The 13,388-nt window shown below is 40.6% G+C and overlaps 1 protein-coding gene across 1 annotated transcript in view; it reads left to right on the top strand.

The window, feature by feature from the left end:
* spon1a (spondin 1a) overlaps positions 1–13,388 on the top strand; it is an 81,877-nt gene that overhangs the window by 58,959 nt on the left and 9,530 nt on the right. Inside the window, exons 7-9 of the mRNA XM_061041550.1 lie at positions 2,146–2,210; positions 10,913–11,114; positions 13,222–13,362. Of these exons, the coding sequence (XP_060897533.1) occupies positions 2,146–2,210; positions 10,913–11,114; positions 13,222–13,362 (408 nt within the window). The remainder of the gene's footprint in view (positions 1–2,145; positions 2,211–10,912; positions 11,115–13,221; positions 13,363–13,388) is intronic.

Raw genomic sequence — 13,388 nt, 5'->3', positions numbered from 1 at the left:
ACAACTGCAATGCTTACCCACGCAGCCCTTATAATACAAACATAGCCTCTGTTTACTGAATCTTCAAACAAGATAAAGATGTGGCCCTGGACTGAATTGTAAAATATTTTATCTATTAATATATTGCCATTTGAATTCAACTGACAAAAGGAACCAAGAGATGCACCGTTCCTTTTTTTCTCTCAATTTCCACACTTGTCATTTGCTATTAATGTGAAGTTTGCGGGATCCTTACTAAAAGGATGTTATAGTGAGTGAAATGTTTGCTGGAAAATGTTGGGCTTTTATTAGAATGCAAAGTAGTGTGAGGTGGTTGAGGAAAAGTCTGAGTATATAATAGTTGAATCCTTAGCACAGGCACAGCCCATCAGCTCCATCTTTGAATGTAAAAGAGGATTAGTCTACTGTTCTTAGTATCAGCCTGTCAGGATTGCTGCTAAGACATTCAATCACACAGACTAAGAGGTGGGGATGCTGTCATGTTGCCTACTGGAACAAGAAATATTTTCAGACCACATGCAGGATGCAAGATTTCTGACATTGTTGCAAAAAACTGTTGATCATTTTCACCCTAAATAACCTCTTAAATGCAGGGTTGGTCATTTAAAGTAGCATTCCCTCAGTGCTCTGTCAACGACCACCCCCTCCCCTCTGTGCTCCCTCAAAAACCACGCCCCTCACTTAAATGCAAGAGCGCCGCATTGTAGTCTCATGTCTCCCTCAGCAGTAAGTAAACATTCAACTTTATCAGAATAAATGTAAAAAAAAAACTTGACTCTTTTACTATACTCACAAAGGCCAACGAAAAACTCACAGAAGAACAGTTTGAGGGAACATTCGACTGAGATATCAAGGCCTTTAGTAATTTACCATCATACTGATGAAAAGAAGCTACTGATATACTTTGAAAGAAGAACCTTCACGTGTGGTGTGAACAGTTATACCTCTCTTTACTGTGTCAACTCGTGCTCTTTCTGTCGCTCTTCTTCACTTAAACACACACTTGCACCCCTCCTGCCATCTGCCTGGCAGCTCACACACACCTCTCCTCTCTCCTTGCTCATATTTTGATGGATTGATTACACCCACAGTGGGGGAAAACATCACAGATTTTGAGTGTGTGACAGCCACACACTTAAATACAAGTCCTGTTTCCTCTCATTTACGAAAAAAATGATCAAAGATCAATTTCTAAATGAGCCTTCAAAAGCTCAGGTAAGAAAACAATTATGAACTGATTGCAAAATGTACAACATTGTGAAATGTAATTGATACTCTAAAAATACAAATATAAAGAGAGCATTGAGGTTAAAACAGGAGAGTTATTGCACAGAGTCCGTGTGAGTAATGATCAATTGATTTTGGCTTTTATCAATTCATTTTTGCAACCCTAAATGATGATTCAAGTTAAATCCGCCAATAACTTGAACAGAAGGTATTCTTCAAAGGATGTAAACCAGCTTATATTTGTCATGTCTTAATCCTTGCAGTGCTTATGATCTGATGACCTGGCTGTTTTGTTGCCTTTGTAATGCACTGTGTAACTTTGATTTAGAAAAGTACGTCACCCATTTGTGAACTCCATGGCACATCTCAAGTTTTTGAAGTTATGTTTGATTTATGTTCAGTTAAGGTGGGGATGTTTTATAATGCAGGTTAAATATTGACCTTTTAATAATGTTGAATTCATTAGCAGAACAGTTCTTTAACTTTGAATACTTTGTTGAAACTGATTTCAACTGTCCTTTCCATGTGTGACAACGTTCAGATGCAATTTCGTTGAAAGATTGTCTTTCAACTTCTCATCTTGCCAGGATTTATTTTAAGCTTCACTTTAACCTTCTGGGCCATGATTCTCATTTAGAAGCAACATTTTCTGCCTTGTTAAATGTTTCTTTGCCCTGTAGCTGCATTGTCATCAAAGCTTTTGTTATCTGTTTGAAGCTGCGGTTCTGGCTCTTTTGACCCCCTACTATCTTTTCCCACTGCCATTATGACTTAGAATAGATAAAAAATGTAAATTTAATGGGAAGGCTTCCATTGATCCTTTTTAATTATTCACCTGTGAAGCGTGTGGTTCAAGGGTGTTGATTATTCAGGAGACTTAGATTGACTTTTTTTTGTCTCTTTGTCTGTCTTTTGTAGGGGGATGACGTCCTGACGGTCATCAAAATGAAAGCACAGTGGCCAGCCTGGCAACCACTCAATATGTAAGTAACATAATATGATTATTACAGAGCTCTCCACACATCTGTACTGACACTGCTGCTGGTTCGCAAGATTGTAATCACTTTGTAACAACACTTGAAAGATCTTTATCATTCTCCTATGGAAGCATCATGTACATTAAGCATCCACAGTGTGAGGCTAATGGACCAAAGCCTTCCCAACCACTGGTAACCCTCTCCATAAGAAGAAAACCACATATATGGTACATTAAGTTCTGATGTTCTTGGGCTTCAGATATCCGAATAAAGAAGTTTGTATCCAAAGTTGGACCCAGAGCCTGCTGATCAGTGAAAAAAGCTTCTCAAAGGTGCCCTGAAACTGCCAGCTACACCATGCTCGGAGTGTGCATGCTCATTTACTCCTGTATTCATGAGAGCCATTTAATCTCTTATTTATGAGAAAAACAAGGAGCTTGTTGGCTCAGCGAACTCTGAAGAACTTTAGTGGTAAAGGCCTATGTACTGTTGTTTTCCCACCCACAAACCGAAACAAGGGGTATGAGTGAAGTCTCCAAAGGGAAGAACACAGCTCGGGATATAAGCAGTGATAACCACCAGGGCTAATTACCTTACGCTCTGCTGTAAAGGAAACCAATTAATTGTTTCACACAGTAATCGTGTTCAGCACATGCAGGAGGGTGTCGAATCTATTATGCTGGTTTTTAGCAAGAAAAGGAAAGAGGATTTATATTGATAAACACATGGACGTGCCCTCCCTATGGAAGTTTTTCTTTCCTTAGCCAGCTGGAAATATTCATGAGTTTGACACATACAGTAGCTGTATTAAAATTGTATAAATTCATGTTTAAGTCAGGGTGCTTCATTAATGTGTGTGTTTGTATGTTTTCTACAGCGTAAATATGGATCAGTGTGTTCCTCAATTATTTATTTATTATATTATTTTTGCTTATTAAAGTAAATTATATTGCTTTACTGAATGTGTTGACATGTGCACTCTAAGATTAAGATTAAAGATTAAGATTTACTTTATTGATCCCGCAAGGGGAAATTCTCTTTTTACACTCAGTAACCACCTTCATTCACATATAGTCCGTGCGCGCCGCGGTCTGGTTTTGCTCCGTCGGACGGCTTGCGCCCATTCACACTGGATCCGTTTCTGCGACGTCAGCACAGCGGAGCGCACCCATGACACATCACAGGAGAACTACAAGATCCCGCGGGAATAAAGACAAAAACATAACACAAACAATCTTTCTGAGGATGCATTGTTGTTAATTCGGATCCTGTTTTGACGCAATGTTGATAAAATTATGAAAAATACGATCGCGAGTCTGTATATTGTGTTTTATTTTGAAATTGACCGGATGCTCTGTGCGTGTCCTGGTCTGACTTCCTGTCTGGGCTGTCATAGTCTGTCCAGCTTGACGCGTTCCTGCAGCGTACTCCGGCGAAAATAGACTCGCTGCGTATATGAAACGGAGCAGTGCGCAGTGCCGTCGGTGGCTCGCGCCAGAGACGGACCGCAGCGCGTGCTGTGTGAACACAATGATTGACTAGAGTGGAAGCTAAGTACAACGTAGTGCGCGGCGCTGACGGACCGCGGCGCGCACGGAGTACGTGTGAATTGGGCACAAGTCATGCAACACACACATAGGCTGAAATATACACACATGCACAAACAGGATCCTATGGACATGCACTAATGGAGAGATGTCAGAGTGACGGAGCCGCCCCCGGCAGGCACTCCTGAGCTGGTGGTGGGTAGGGGGTTTGGTGCATTGCTCAAGGGCACCTTGGCAGTGCTTAGGAAGTGATCTGGCACCTCTCCAGCTACCAGACCAACTTCCATATTTGGTCCGCACCGGGACTTGAGCCCGACTACTCTAGTCTAAAATTTGATACCGATATATTGGCCATATCTTTTTTGGTTCTATCTTCAATCTGTAGAGATAGGTGGATATAAATGTACACATTTATTGCATTGATCCCAAAAAAATCAGTTATCAAACACTTGTGGAAGAGATATAAATGATAATAAAGACAAGTTGGTCACTCAACTGGAAAATAACTGTGCATGTAGCCTACATGTTCACCGCTTGACTCTGGAGAGTGATAGTGTTTGTTGTAATCCATATAGCACACTCTGCTGGTGACAGCCTGAAAGAGAAATGCTAGTATTAAACAATGATACTTAAATGAAATGCTATTTGACTGGTGATTAAATCTAATTATATCGGCGCATATCTGCGATAAAAATAGCAGATTCTGATAGTCACTGGATACTCTAATATCGGTCGATATTATCGGCCGTCCTATAAATCAGTCTGGCTCTAGTGCACTAGCATTCTGATTGGGGTCCAGTTTCTGAATTATCTGTTTAATGTGTTGTGAGCACAAAGGTTTTGTAATATTTTAAATGTATTAAGCTTGACAGCCCTCCGTCAATCAGACAATTAAAAAACTGACATTACTACACATTCATGAGTAATATCAATAAAACACTTTCTCATGTTCTATGAAAACACCATACCCAAGCAAGAGCCAAACCTGTAAGGCTAAAACCAGGATATCGATGAGCATGTAAATGAGCATGTTATGTAAAGGTACATTTCACCGACTTTCAATCCTCTGTCCCTGTTGTAAGTGTGTAAAGGATCTGCAGATGTGGCCAGTTTCTGCATGTGCGTTTCTAAGGCACAGTTGCGTGAGGGTGGGTTTTAAAAATCTAAGCCAATAAATCTGTTATTCTCCTGGTCAACAGTGCCATACTTTAATGTAGGTGTTGGCCTGGAAGAAATACCCTCCAAATTCGATTTCTTACTTGAGCCTTTGCTGGAATGGAAAAGTGTTAAACCATATTTATTGAAGCAACATAAAACAGCCAAAGCAATGCAGCAGCAAGGCCGAGGCATGTGGCTGCTTTTTCACAGTGCATCCAGTTTCATATACTGTAGGGAGGTACAGCACAGCTGTGCGAGAAGAAAACTGCTCTTTGTCTGAGAAGCACTCACCTAGAAATCTATTGTATTAATTGACTAGCTTTATTATCAAGACTAATGGGGCATTCAAAAACAAATGGTTCTCTCTTCCACTTTTTAACTGACACTTTTTCAAAGCTGTTTTTCATTTAATGTTTTGACAAATGGGAGGATAAAAGACAGCAAGAGAGCGAGAGAGAGAGAGAGAGAGAGAGAGAGAGAGAGAGAAACAAAGTGAAAGAAAGGAAATGAACAGCCATAAAGATTAAGGACATGATTAAATGAAGCTTCTGAGAGGACGAGGACTTAATTACCTAGGTAATGTTTTATTATAAGTTTACTTTTTCTTTTAGAACTAGTGTGCACTGCATTCTGTGAGAGTGCCTCCTCTCAAACCATGCTTTCAATTTAATTTTACTATGAAGAGCAAAATGATTGCTGGAACAAAGGGCAAGGCATCTGAGATGGAGAGGGAGAGGATGAAAGAATGAGGGTGAAGAAGTGACAGCCATTATCACACTTATTACAGCAGTATTTCTACAACACTGACTCTCCTGAGATCCAACACATAACAAAGGGAAAAGAAATCAACAGAAATAACACTGTAAGATTTCTAAAACTTCATTACCTGTCAAAATGTGTCTGAGCTTTTGGTATATAATGACACCTGCAAGTTGGAAAGCTTATCCAAATAATGCAGAGTCTGTAAGAAATCTATACAAAGGCCAATTACCTTAGGGTGTATATTACAAGCAATATTAGGCATCCAAATATGATGCTGAACAAGCTTGGCAGCCCTAGTAAAAGTAGCCTTTCCTTGCTAAGCATGCCAGCTCCACACACATATACTTTACATCTGATCAGTTCACCTGATGAGCGCAGATGTTTTGGAGTTCTGATACTTTTTTGTATGTTGATAGTCCTTTCTTTTCTTTTTTTTTAAGGTTTTTTTTGGGCTTTTTCTGCCTTTAATAGAGATATAGGACAGTGGATAGAGTTGGAAATCAGGGAGAGAGAGAGTGGGGAATGACATGCGGGAAAGGAGCCACAGGCCGGACCCGAACCCGGGCCGCCCGCGTCGAGGACCACAGCCTCCATACACGGGACGCGCGCACCAACCACTGCGCCACCAGCGACCCTTGATAGTCCTTTCTTTACTGTATTATTTAGCGATAGAAGTATACAGAAATGACTTCTAGCAGAGATACACTTCAGCTTTTTCAAAGGCTCTTGATACTCTTGAATGTTTTAGTCAGTTAAATGTTCCATCAAGTTTTAGTTAAGCAAATGATGCTGTTGAATTCAAAGTTAGTGATTCTGAAATAAATCTGGTAACCCAAAGATGATATGGTTCTTCACTGCTCAGGTGTCCAAAAACGTTTCTATTCTTTATGCCTCATCCTCTAACACAGTCACCGTGAAGGAAGAATGTGCTTCTTTTTGATCCAGTAGATGTCGCCCTAGAGCACCAGCATTAAACCAAAACACACTGCGGTTTGACAACACCTCCGCTATTCTGAAGCCTCTGCTCTCCTCCAAACACTCTCCATTCACATTCACACAAAGTTATGAATTAGAATGCATAACTGAAAGCACCATGAAGCAGAAGCGGCGGATTAAATTGTCCTTTGCTCAAGATGATTGCCAGTGGCCTGCATTGTTGTGTTAGCAGGTTAATGTTAATTCATAGCTTCGTATTACACATAAATTGACACCGAATGACGAGATCTAAAAACACTTACATGACATCCACGTAAGCGTAGACGTTTTTCTTTTCTCTAGTCCATGAACACAGCTCCGATAACAACACAGCTGGCGGAACTCAGGCTCCTCACTCATTGATGACAGTCATGACTCAGAGAGACATTTACAGAGGATATACTTGATGCACATAAATGATCCACAGTGCCTTTAAAGAGTGTAACAGATAAACAGAGAATTAAAGACTCACGCAGAAACAAACTTCCAACAACTCTGAACAGGTAGTAGGTTTAAAAAGAAACCAAATATGATACAAATTAAATAAAAATATAAGCCAAGCTGAGAGAAACAAGGACTGGCAACACTCATACCTATGTGTCAGGGAATCTTCACACTTATTATGTAAGTGAAACAAAAATCAGCTTGGAAGTGAGCAGCACTGTAGGGAGTAAAACGATCTATATGGCTTTTATTTTTCCAGTGTAGGAAATGGCCTAGAGAGGGAAAAAGTTATGTTCTTAAATACCTCAAATATCTTTGAAAATCATTTCCATTATAGTTTTGGCCAATTGGAACTTTCTATGAAGTACAGCGGACACCCTGCCTGGGATCCCTTCATGCTGCCTTCATTTGGACAAAAAGCACACTTTGATATGATTGCTGTCTAAATTGCAGTGTACCAACGGAAATGAGGCAGAGGCTGAAGTGATTCACGGCATCTTCTGCTAAAGTCAGAGGAAGTGGAGGCACACTTAAGAACATATCATGGAGATGCATTTGCTGAAAGCAGGGATGAGAATTTTATTCAGAACTTCACATTTAACTGTTGGTTTCTGTATGGAGTCTTTCAGAAAGGTGTCACCAAGACAGGTGTGCACTTACAATGTATCAGCTCTTGCTACTTCTATTGAAATGGATGTTGAATGGCCGTCCCCTGCAACCCACCCACCCAATAGCGTTGGGGGCGGGGTGGGAGATGGGACAGGACTGTCCACCGTGGTTTTTAAAGAAACAATGCTAACCTCTCATAAGCCACCTATGTCAGTCAAACAAACTATCGTTTTGTTGCATTGTCTGATATGGCAACTCATCTCTAAGAGATTATCTGTTAGAATATTTCCAACCTGTCTAAAAGGCTTTCTAAGTAGAGTCTCGTCTGCTTAATCAAGTTGCAACATCTTAAATATAACTCCAAATTAAGCCCCTTATTAAAATACACAACTTTACAGCAGAAATACACGTTTACAGTCTGGTACAAAACATTTTTTGTCTCTAGCTATATTGCTATTGATGGACTCTGCACGCAGGTTGAATTTTAATAAAATCTAATTCTATTTATAGTCAGGCTAAAAGAAATGCATAACTGTAGTCTGCCCTTACAATACCTGGCTCGTTAACTTGTTTGGTGTTTCTCATTAATTTATTTTGTGGTGGCCAGTGCATAGGAATCGGTATTGTAGTTTGCTTTTCCCCTCGGAAAAGAAGGGTGAGGTGGTGAGAAGACTCAGTGCTTTAAGTTACCTGGTACGAGTTGTTCAGCAGCTGCTCAATAACTGGAGATTTGGGAAGCAAATGGTGTATTACCACAAACTCTTGAACCTTCTTTAATAACATAAATAAACAACTTTGGTCCAATACAACAACAAGAAGAATCTCACTTTGTGGAAAACACATTTTTCTATCTGAGTAGAATTTTTAGAATGAAATAAAATTAGCAACCTTTAAATAGTCAAACTCGATCACATTCACTCTCTGATTCTGTAACACGGATCAAACAGTCGTTTCTATGCAAAGTAACAATACATCATTCTCAATTACTCGCAAAAAAAATTAAACAACAAAGCCACCTATGACTCTTTTTGTTCCACCGTATCCTCCCACTATCACACTTCACAATATAATGTTTTCCTCTTTTAGTTTCATCACTGAGTTTCTCTTCATTAGTTTACACACTTCCACCCCTTTATAATGGATGCATTCATGACAGCCACAGTACCCCCATGACAGTCGTCTAGCTCTTTGTTGTTGTCCCCCCCCCCCCCCCCCCCCCCCCCCCCACCCGCTCTGTCAGGCATCTTCCTAATAGAGGAAAAACTACTTTGGTGTCCTGTTCGGTTTTCTTTCAGTAGCAGCCAAAATAAATGAGCTGCTTGTCAACGGAGCACCATAAGGAGTTTTTGAAGATGAGAATACATCTGTTAATGGCTGACTCTTTTATTTCTGTCACATTCAAAACTATCTTTAAGTGTTGAAAGTTATAGTTTGTGTGTAGTAGTGTGAATTACACAAATGCTTCTGGGCTTACTTTTGGGATAGTTTCTGTTCCACCATCTGCTCTGCAATTGACAACTTCTCAGTAGAAACATAAACATAGTTCCTCAAGCTCTGACTGAGCTGTGACTACTAGGAATGAACTGAGTAGCAGACTAAATGGTTAAGAGTTGGCACACTAGCTATCCAACACAAAAATGACTAGTTGGTTAAAGTACCAAAAATAGAAAGGTACAGTACACAACTGAAAACCAAACAGACAGTGAAAGGCAGTTAAAACAGTCAACTCAATGATTGACGCGGAGATGTTAATAATCAAAAGTAACCAGAAAGATTAGCACATGAACAAACCACAAATATAAGATGAGGAGTTATATCAGCTGAGAATCCCTTCTCTATTTTTTGACCAGACTGTCTCTGTCAGTTGCCTTCTTTAGAGCCCAGGTAGCTGTCTCAGATAACCCTCAGACTTGTAACACTCACTTAGCCAGAGACCCAGGAGACTCAGGTCAAGTTGTGTGTTCTCATCCTCACTGGTAATCATTAGTAAGGGGAGAATGTGGGCAGGACTGAGTTAGCTGAGGTCAGACAGATTTATACTGGCATCATTACGGCAGAGAAGGAATCACCATCTAATTGTCCATGTCACTACCGGAATCTTCTCCCTCCTAATGAATCTTATATTGGCTAGGAAACTTTCTCTAATTAGTGGAGCTGTCAATCATTTGTCAAGACAGATGGCTAAAGGTGTGTGTGTTTCGCCCATGCCTGAACAGAGCAAATTTAGTGTGGAGAGATAGAGTCTTGAACATGTCTAATTAAAACCTTCTTGTCACATGATTTGTGGGCACTACCTTACCATTCTCCTTCTCTAAGACTGAGTTAAATTTTGAGTCTCCAGATGAGCTTGATTTTAAGTCAGTAGTAGCCAATTTTACAATTTTGCTTTCCTTCTTTCTGCTTTATTTCTGATGATTGTCCTATCAAGCTAAGACATGCTTAACAACTGCAGCACCCCTGAGGCCTTACATTTTGGTTAGATCTATGAGGCGTGTAGGTGTGTGGAGATGTCCCAATGGGACACACATTTCTTTTCTTCATGATAGCATATTTACTCTCAGCCTGTAAGTGCAGACGTGTGCTCTACTTGGGCTGGGCTGTTTGTGTGAGCTGTTGGTTTGAATATGTGGGCTAAAATGCATAAATGTTAAAATTATAAAATGATGCTGAGTTCTCAAATGCATAGATTCTCTGATCTTTGATACTAGTTGAATGTGTTTCAAGTTAAAGGGCCATCCTTTTTAATAATTTAAGCTTATGAACTCCATAATTCAAAACTAGTTCCTGAATCTTTTGAACCCTGCTAAGGTGTGCCGGATACAGTTTAAGCTAAACTTCTGACAGAATGAATATTCATATAAAACAAAACTCCATATCCAGTGTTCTGTGTTTGTTTCACAAAGTCAAACAAGCATTGTGGGTGAAAAAAAAAAGATTGGCTGTAACTGGTTTCTACCTTATCTTACTTCAGGTTGTTACCCTAACCCTGCACCCGTACCTTAAGTGTGTTACACTTGGGTGGGCTTTTTAGGGCAACTTGTAGGTGACAAACTAGATCTTTAAAAGTTCACAAGGAGCAACTAAATGTATCATTGGGTTTATTTCGGTCAAAGCAACACCCCTTCAGTCTTTTACGATGCTTTTAACATCACACGGCCTCTCCCCTTCTCCTCTGCTTGGATACACTCTGACCTCTTGCTCTCTCTTACTCAGTCGGGCAGCCCCCTCTGCTGAATTCTCAGTGGACCGGACCCGTCACCTCATGTCCTTCCTGACCATGCTGGGCCCAAGTCCAGACTGGAACGTGGGTCTCTCTGCTGAGGACTTGTGTACTAAGGAGTGTGGCTGGGTCCAGAGGGTGGCCCAGGACCTGATCCCCTGGGACGCAGGCACTGACAGTGGGGTGACGTACGAGGTCAGTGGTAACGCTCACACATTTAGTTGTTAGGTACTTGTAGTTTTCCTTGCAAAAATGTGCTCCCGGCCCCTTATGAACTAAATGTTTTATTTAGTATCAACTGAACCGTTTGTAATGAGTTGTATTAAACATGTTTGCATTGAAGTTGTTGTTGATCATCATTTCAATTAAAAATATGCAAGTAAAAGAAACGCTCTGTCATCAATTTGCAAGGAAAACTGCAGAGTCTGTCTGAATGTGTGACTCAGCTCAGGTCATAACCCCACAGTCGAGTACCAATTACAGACTTTTGCAAACTGTAACTTTTCTCCTTCTTCTCCCCCCTGGATAACCTTCATCCTCACTCCCATCACCAGCTGAGTCTTCCCCTTCACACTCTCATTTTAACCTTGTCATTAAACCAACCTTTTCCTCTTCATCTGCCTGTCTGCTCACATTCCCAATCACTCCCTCTCTCACCTCTTCACATACTGCCAGTCTGCAACAGTTCACTGTCATCACTCATCCAATTCTCCTTTAACAGCCTTCAATGTCTTCTCCCCTCTCCCAAGACCCTGAGGTGCTGTCTGCTGTGTTGCTCACTGTCTCCACTCAGGACTCACAGATTAGTGTGTGTGGTGTGTGTGTGTGTGTGTGTTTGTCCAAACTCTATGACGACATGTGTGAAAACCTTTGGCTGATCCTCCCCAGACCGCACATGAACTAAGGTTTCTCGACCGCTTTGGTCCGCCTCAGGAATCTTTCTGTCGTTTAGTTTCTCTCAAAAAAACAAACTCATGCACTCCTTTGTCCACCACACCAGACAATTGAGGAATAAAGAGGGGCAACTCAGGGACATTCAGGAACCTTCAGTTTGTGTTTTGTTTAACTGTGACAACTCTAGACTGACCGTGTCACCTGGACTAAAGTGTTTTTTTATATTTGCCGGAGCTTCAGCTTCAGCTTAACATCTTCTGCATAAAGTCTAATGCATTTATTTCTACACAACTCCAAAAGCACAGTACAACGTCTGTAAATGTGTAGAATTTGAATTACATTGAGATGTAATGCAAAGCTTCTGCGTGAGGTCACAAGGACACATTATCTTATAAAAACATGAAGTTGTTGATTGTAGAACGAGTGTTTGATTTCACTCGCTTATCAATTCTTTCAGCTACAAGAGTTGCTGTGACGCACTGCAGCTCATGACGCCAATTTAATTGCTCTGAAACCCCTGAGGGCACGCCGGTGCCAATTAGCATCAAACATCATACTTCTCCAATTTATTATTTATTACTGATGTGTGATAAGCATCCATCAGTCTGATTGGATGTAAAGTAAATGCTTTGTGTACCTCCTGTAGCTGCCTGATAATCATTCAAGCTTTCGTATAGAAGTATTCTTGGATCTCAGACACCCAGTTTGATAACAATAAATATAAATATAAATGTGATTTTCATTGAAATAATTAAACCAACAGTTTTTTCTAACTCTGAAATAGGTGTTTAAATATTTAGCTTTCTAACCTTCACTTTCTAACTTGCTAAACTTTCATTCTGCCGGTTAAAATCTCATCAAATGAGTATTTTTTTTCCTCATTCTGAAAATTAACTTTAACAGGCTCTTTTGGCATTCGGTGGCACTTTGCCTCTTTGTGTTACAAATTTGCTAAAGGTCAAATTCTGTGCCATTACTTTTCTTACATCTTTTTTATGGGCACTCATTTCCCTCTCCCTCTCTCTCACACACACAAACACAAACAGTGGGGCTCTATCCTGTTTTTTTTGTTTTTTTTTCGTCTGGGTGTCCTCAGTGGGGGGTGAAGGATGAACTGGTCGTCTGCCTCCAGACAGCCTCTGGCGGTGATGCTTTTATCAACCCCATGCTGGCAGACCTCTACTGCTGACTAATAAGAGCATCTCCCGTATTAACTACTGCACTCCTCCACAGCTGTTCTCTGACTTTGGGACTTGTGTAACTTTGGTTGACTTTGTGCTCAATTGTACTTCCGCATGGGGATTTGTCAAACAAGCCCTGTGCGTGCGTGTGTTCTTTTAAATCTTGAAGATTTAAAGCTTTGTGTGTTCTCTTCTCTTCCTCTGTTTTCATCTTTGTGCTTTTATAGTCTCCCAACAAGCCCTCTTCTCCCCAAGACAAGATCAGACCCCTGACAAGTCTAGATCATCCACAAAGTCCTTTCTACGACCCTGAAGGGGGCGCTATCACTCCTGTGGCCAAGATGGTATTGGAGCGCATCGCAAGAAAGGTCTGTCTGTTTTATACTGTACCACT

The sequence above is a fragment of the Labrus mixtus genome, chromosome 1 (assembly GCF_963584025.1).
Source record: "Labrus mixtus chromosome 1, fLabMix1.1, whole genome shotgun sequence".
NCBI lineage: Eukaryota > Metazoa > Chordata > Actinopteri > Labriformes > Labridae > Labrus > Labrus mixtus.
Note: the sequence above shows the minus strand (reverse complement) of the source record. Positions and strands in the feature narration are given on the sequence as shown.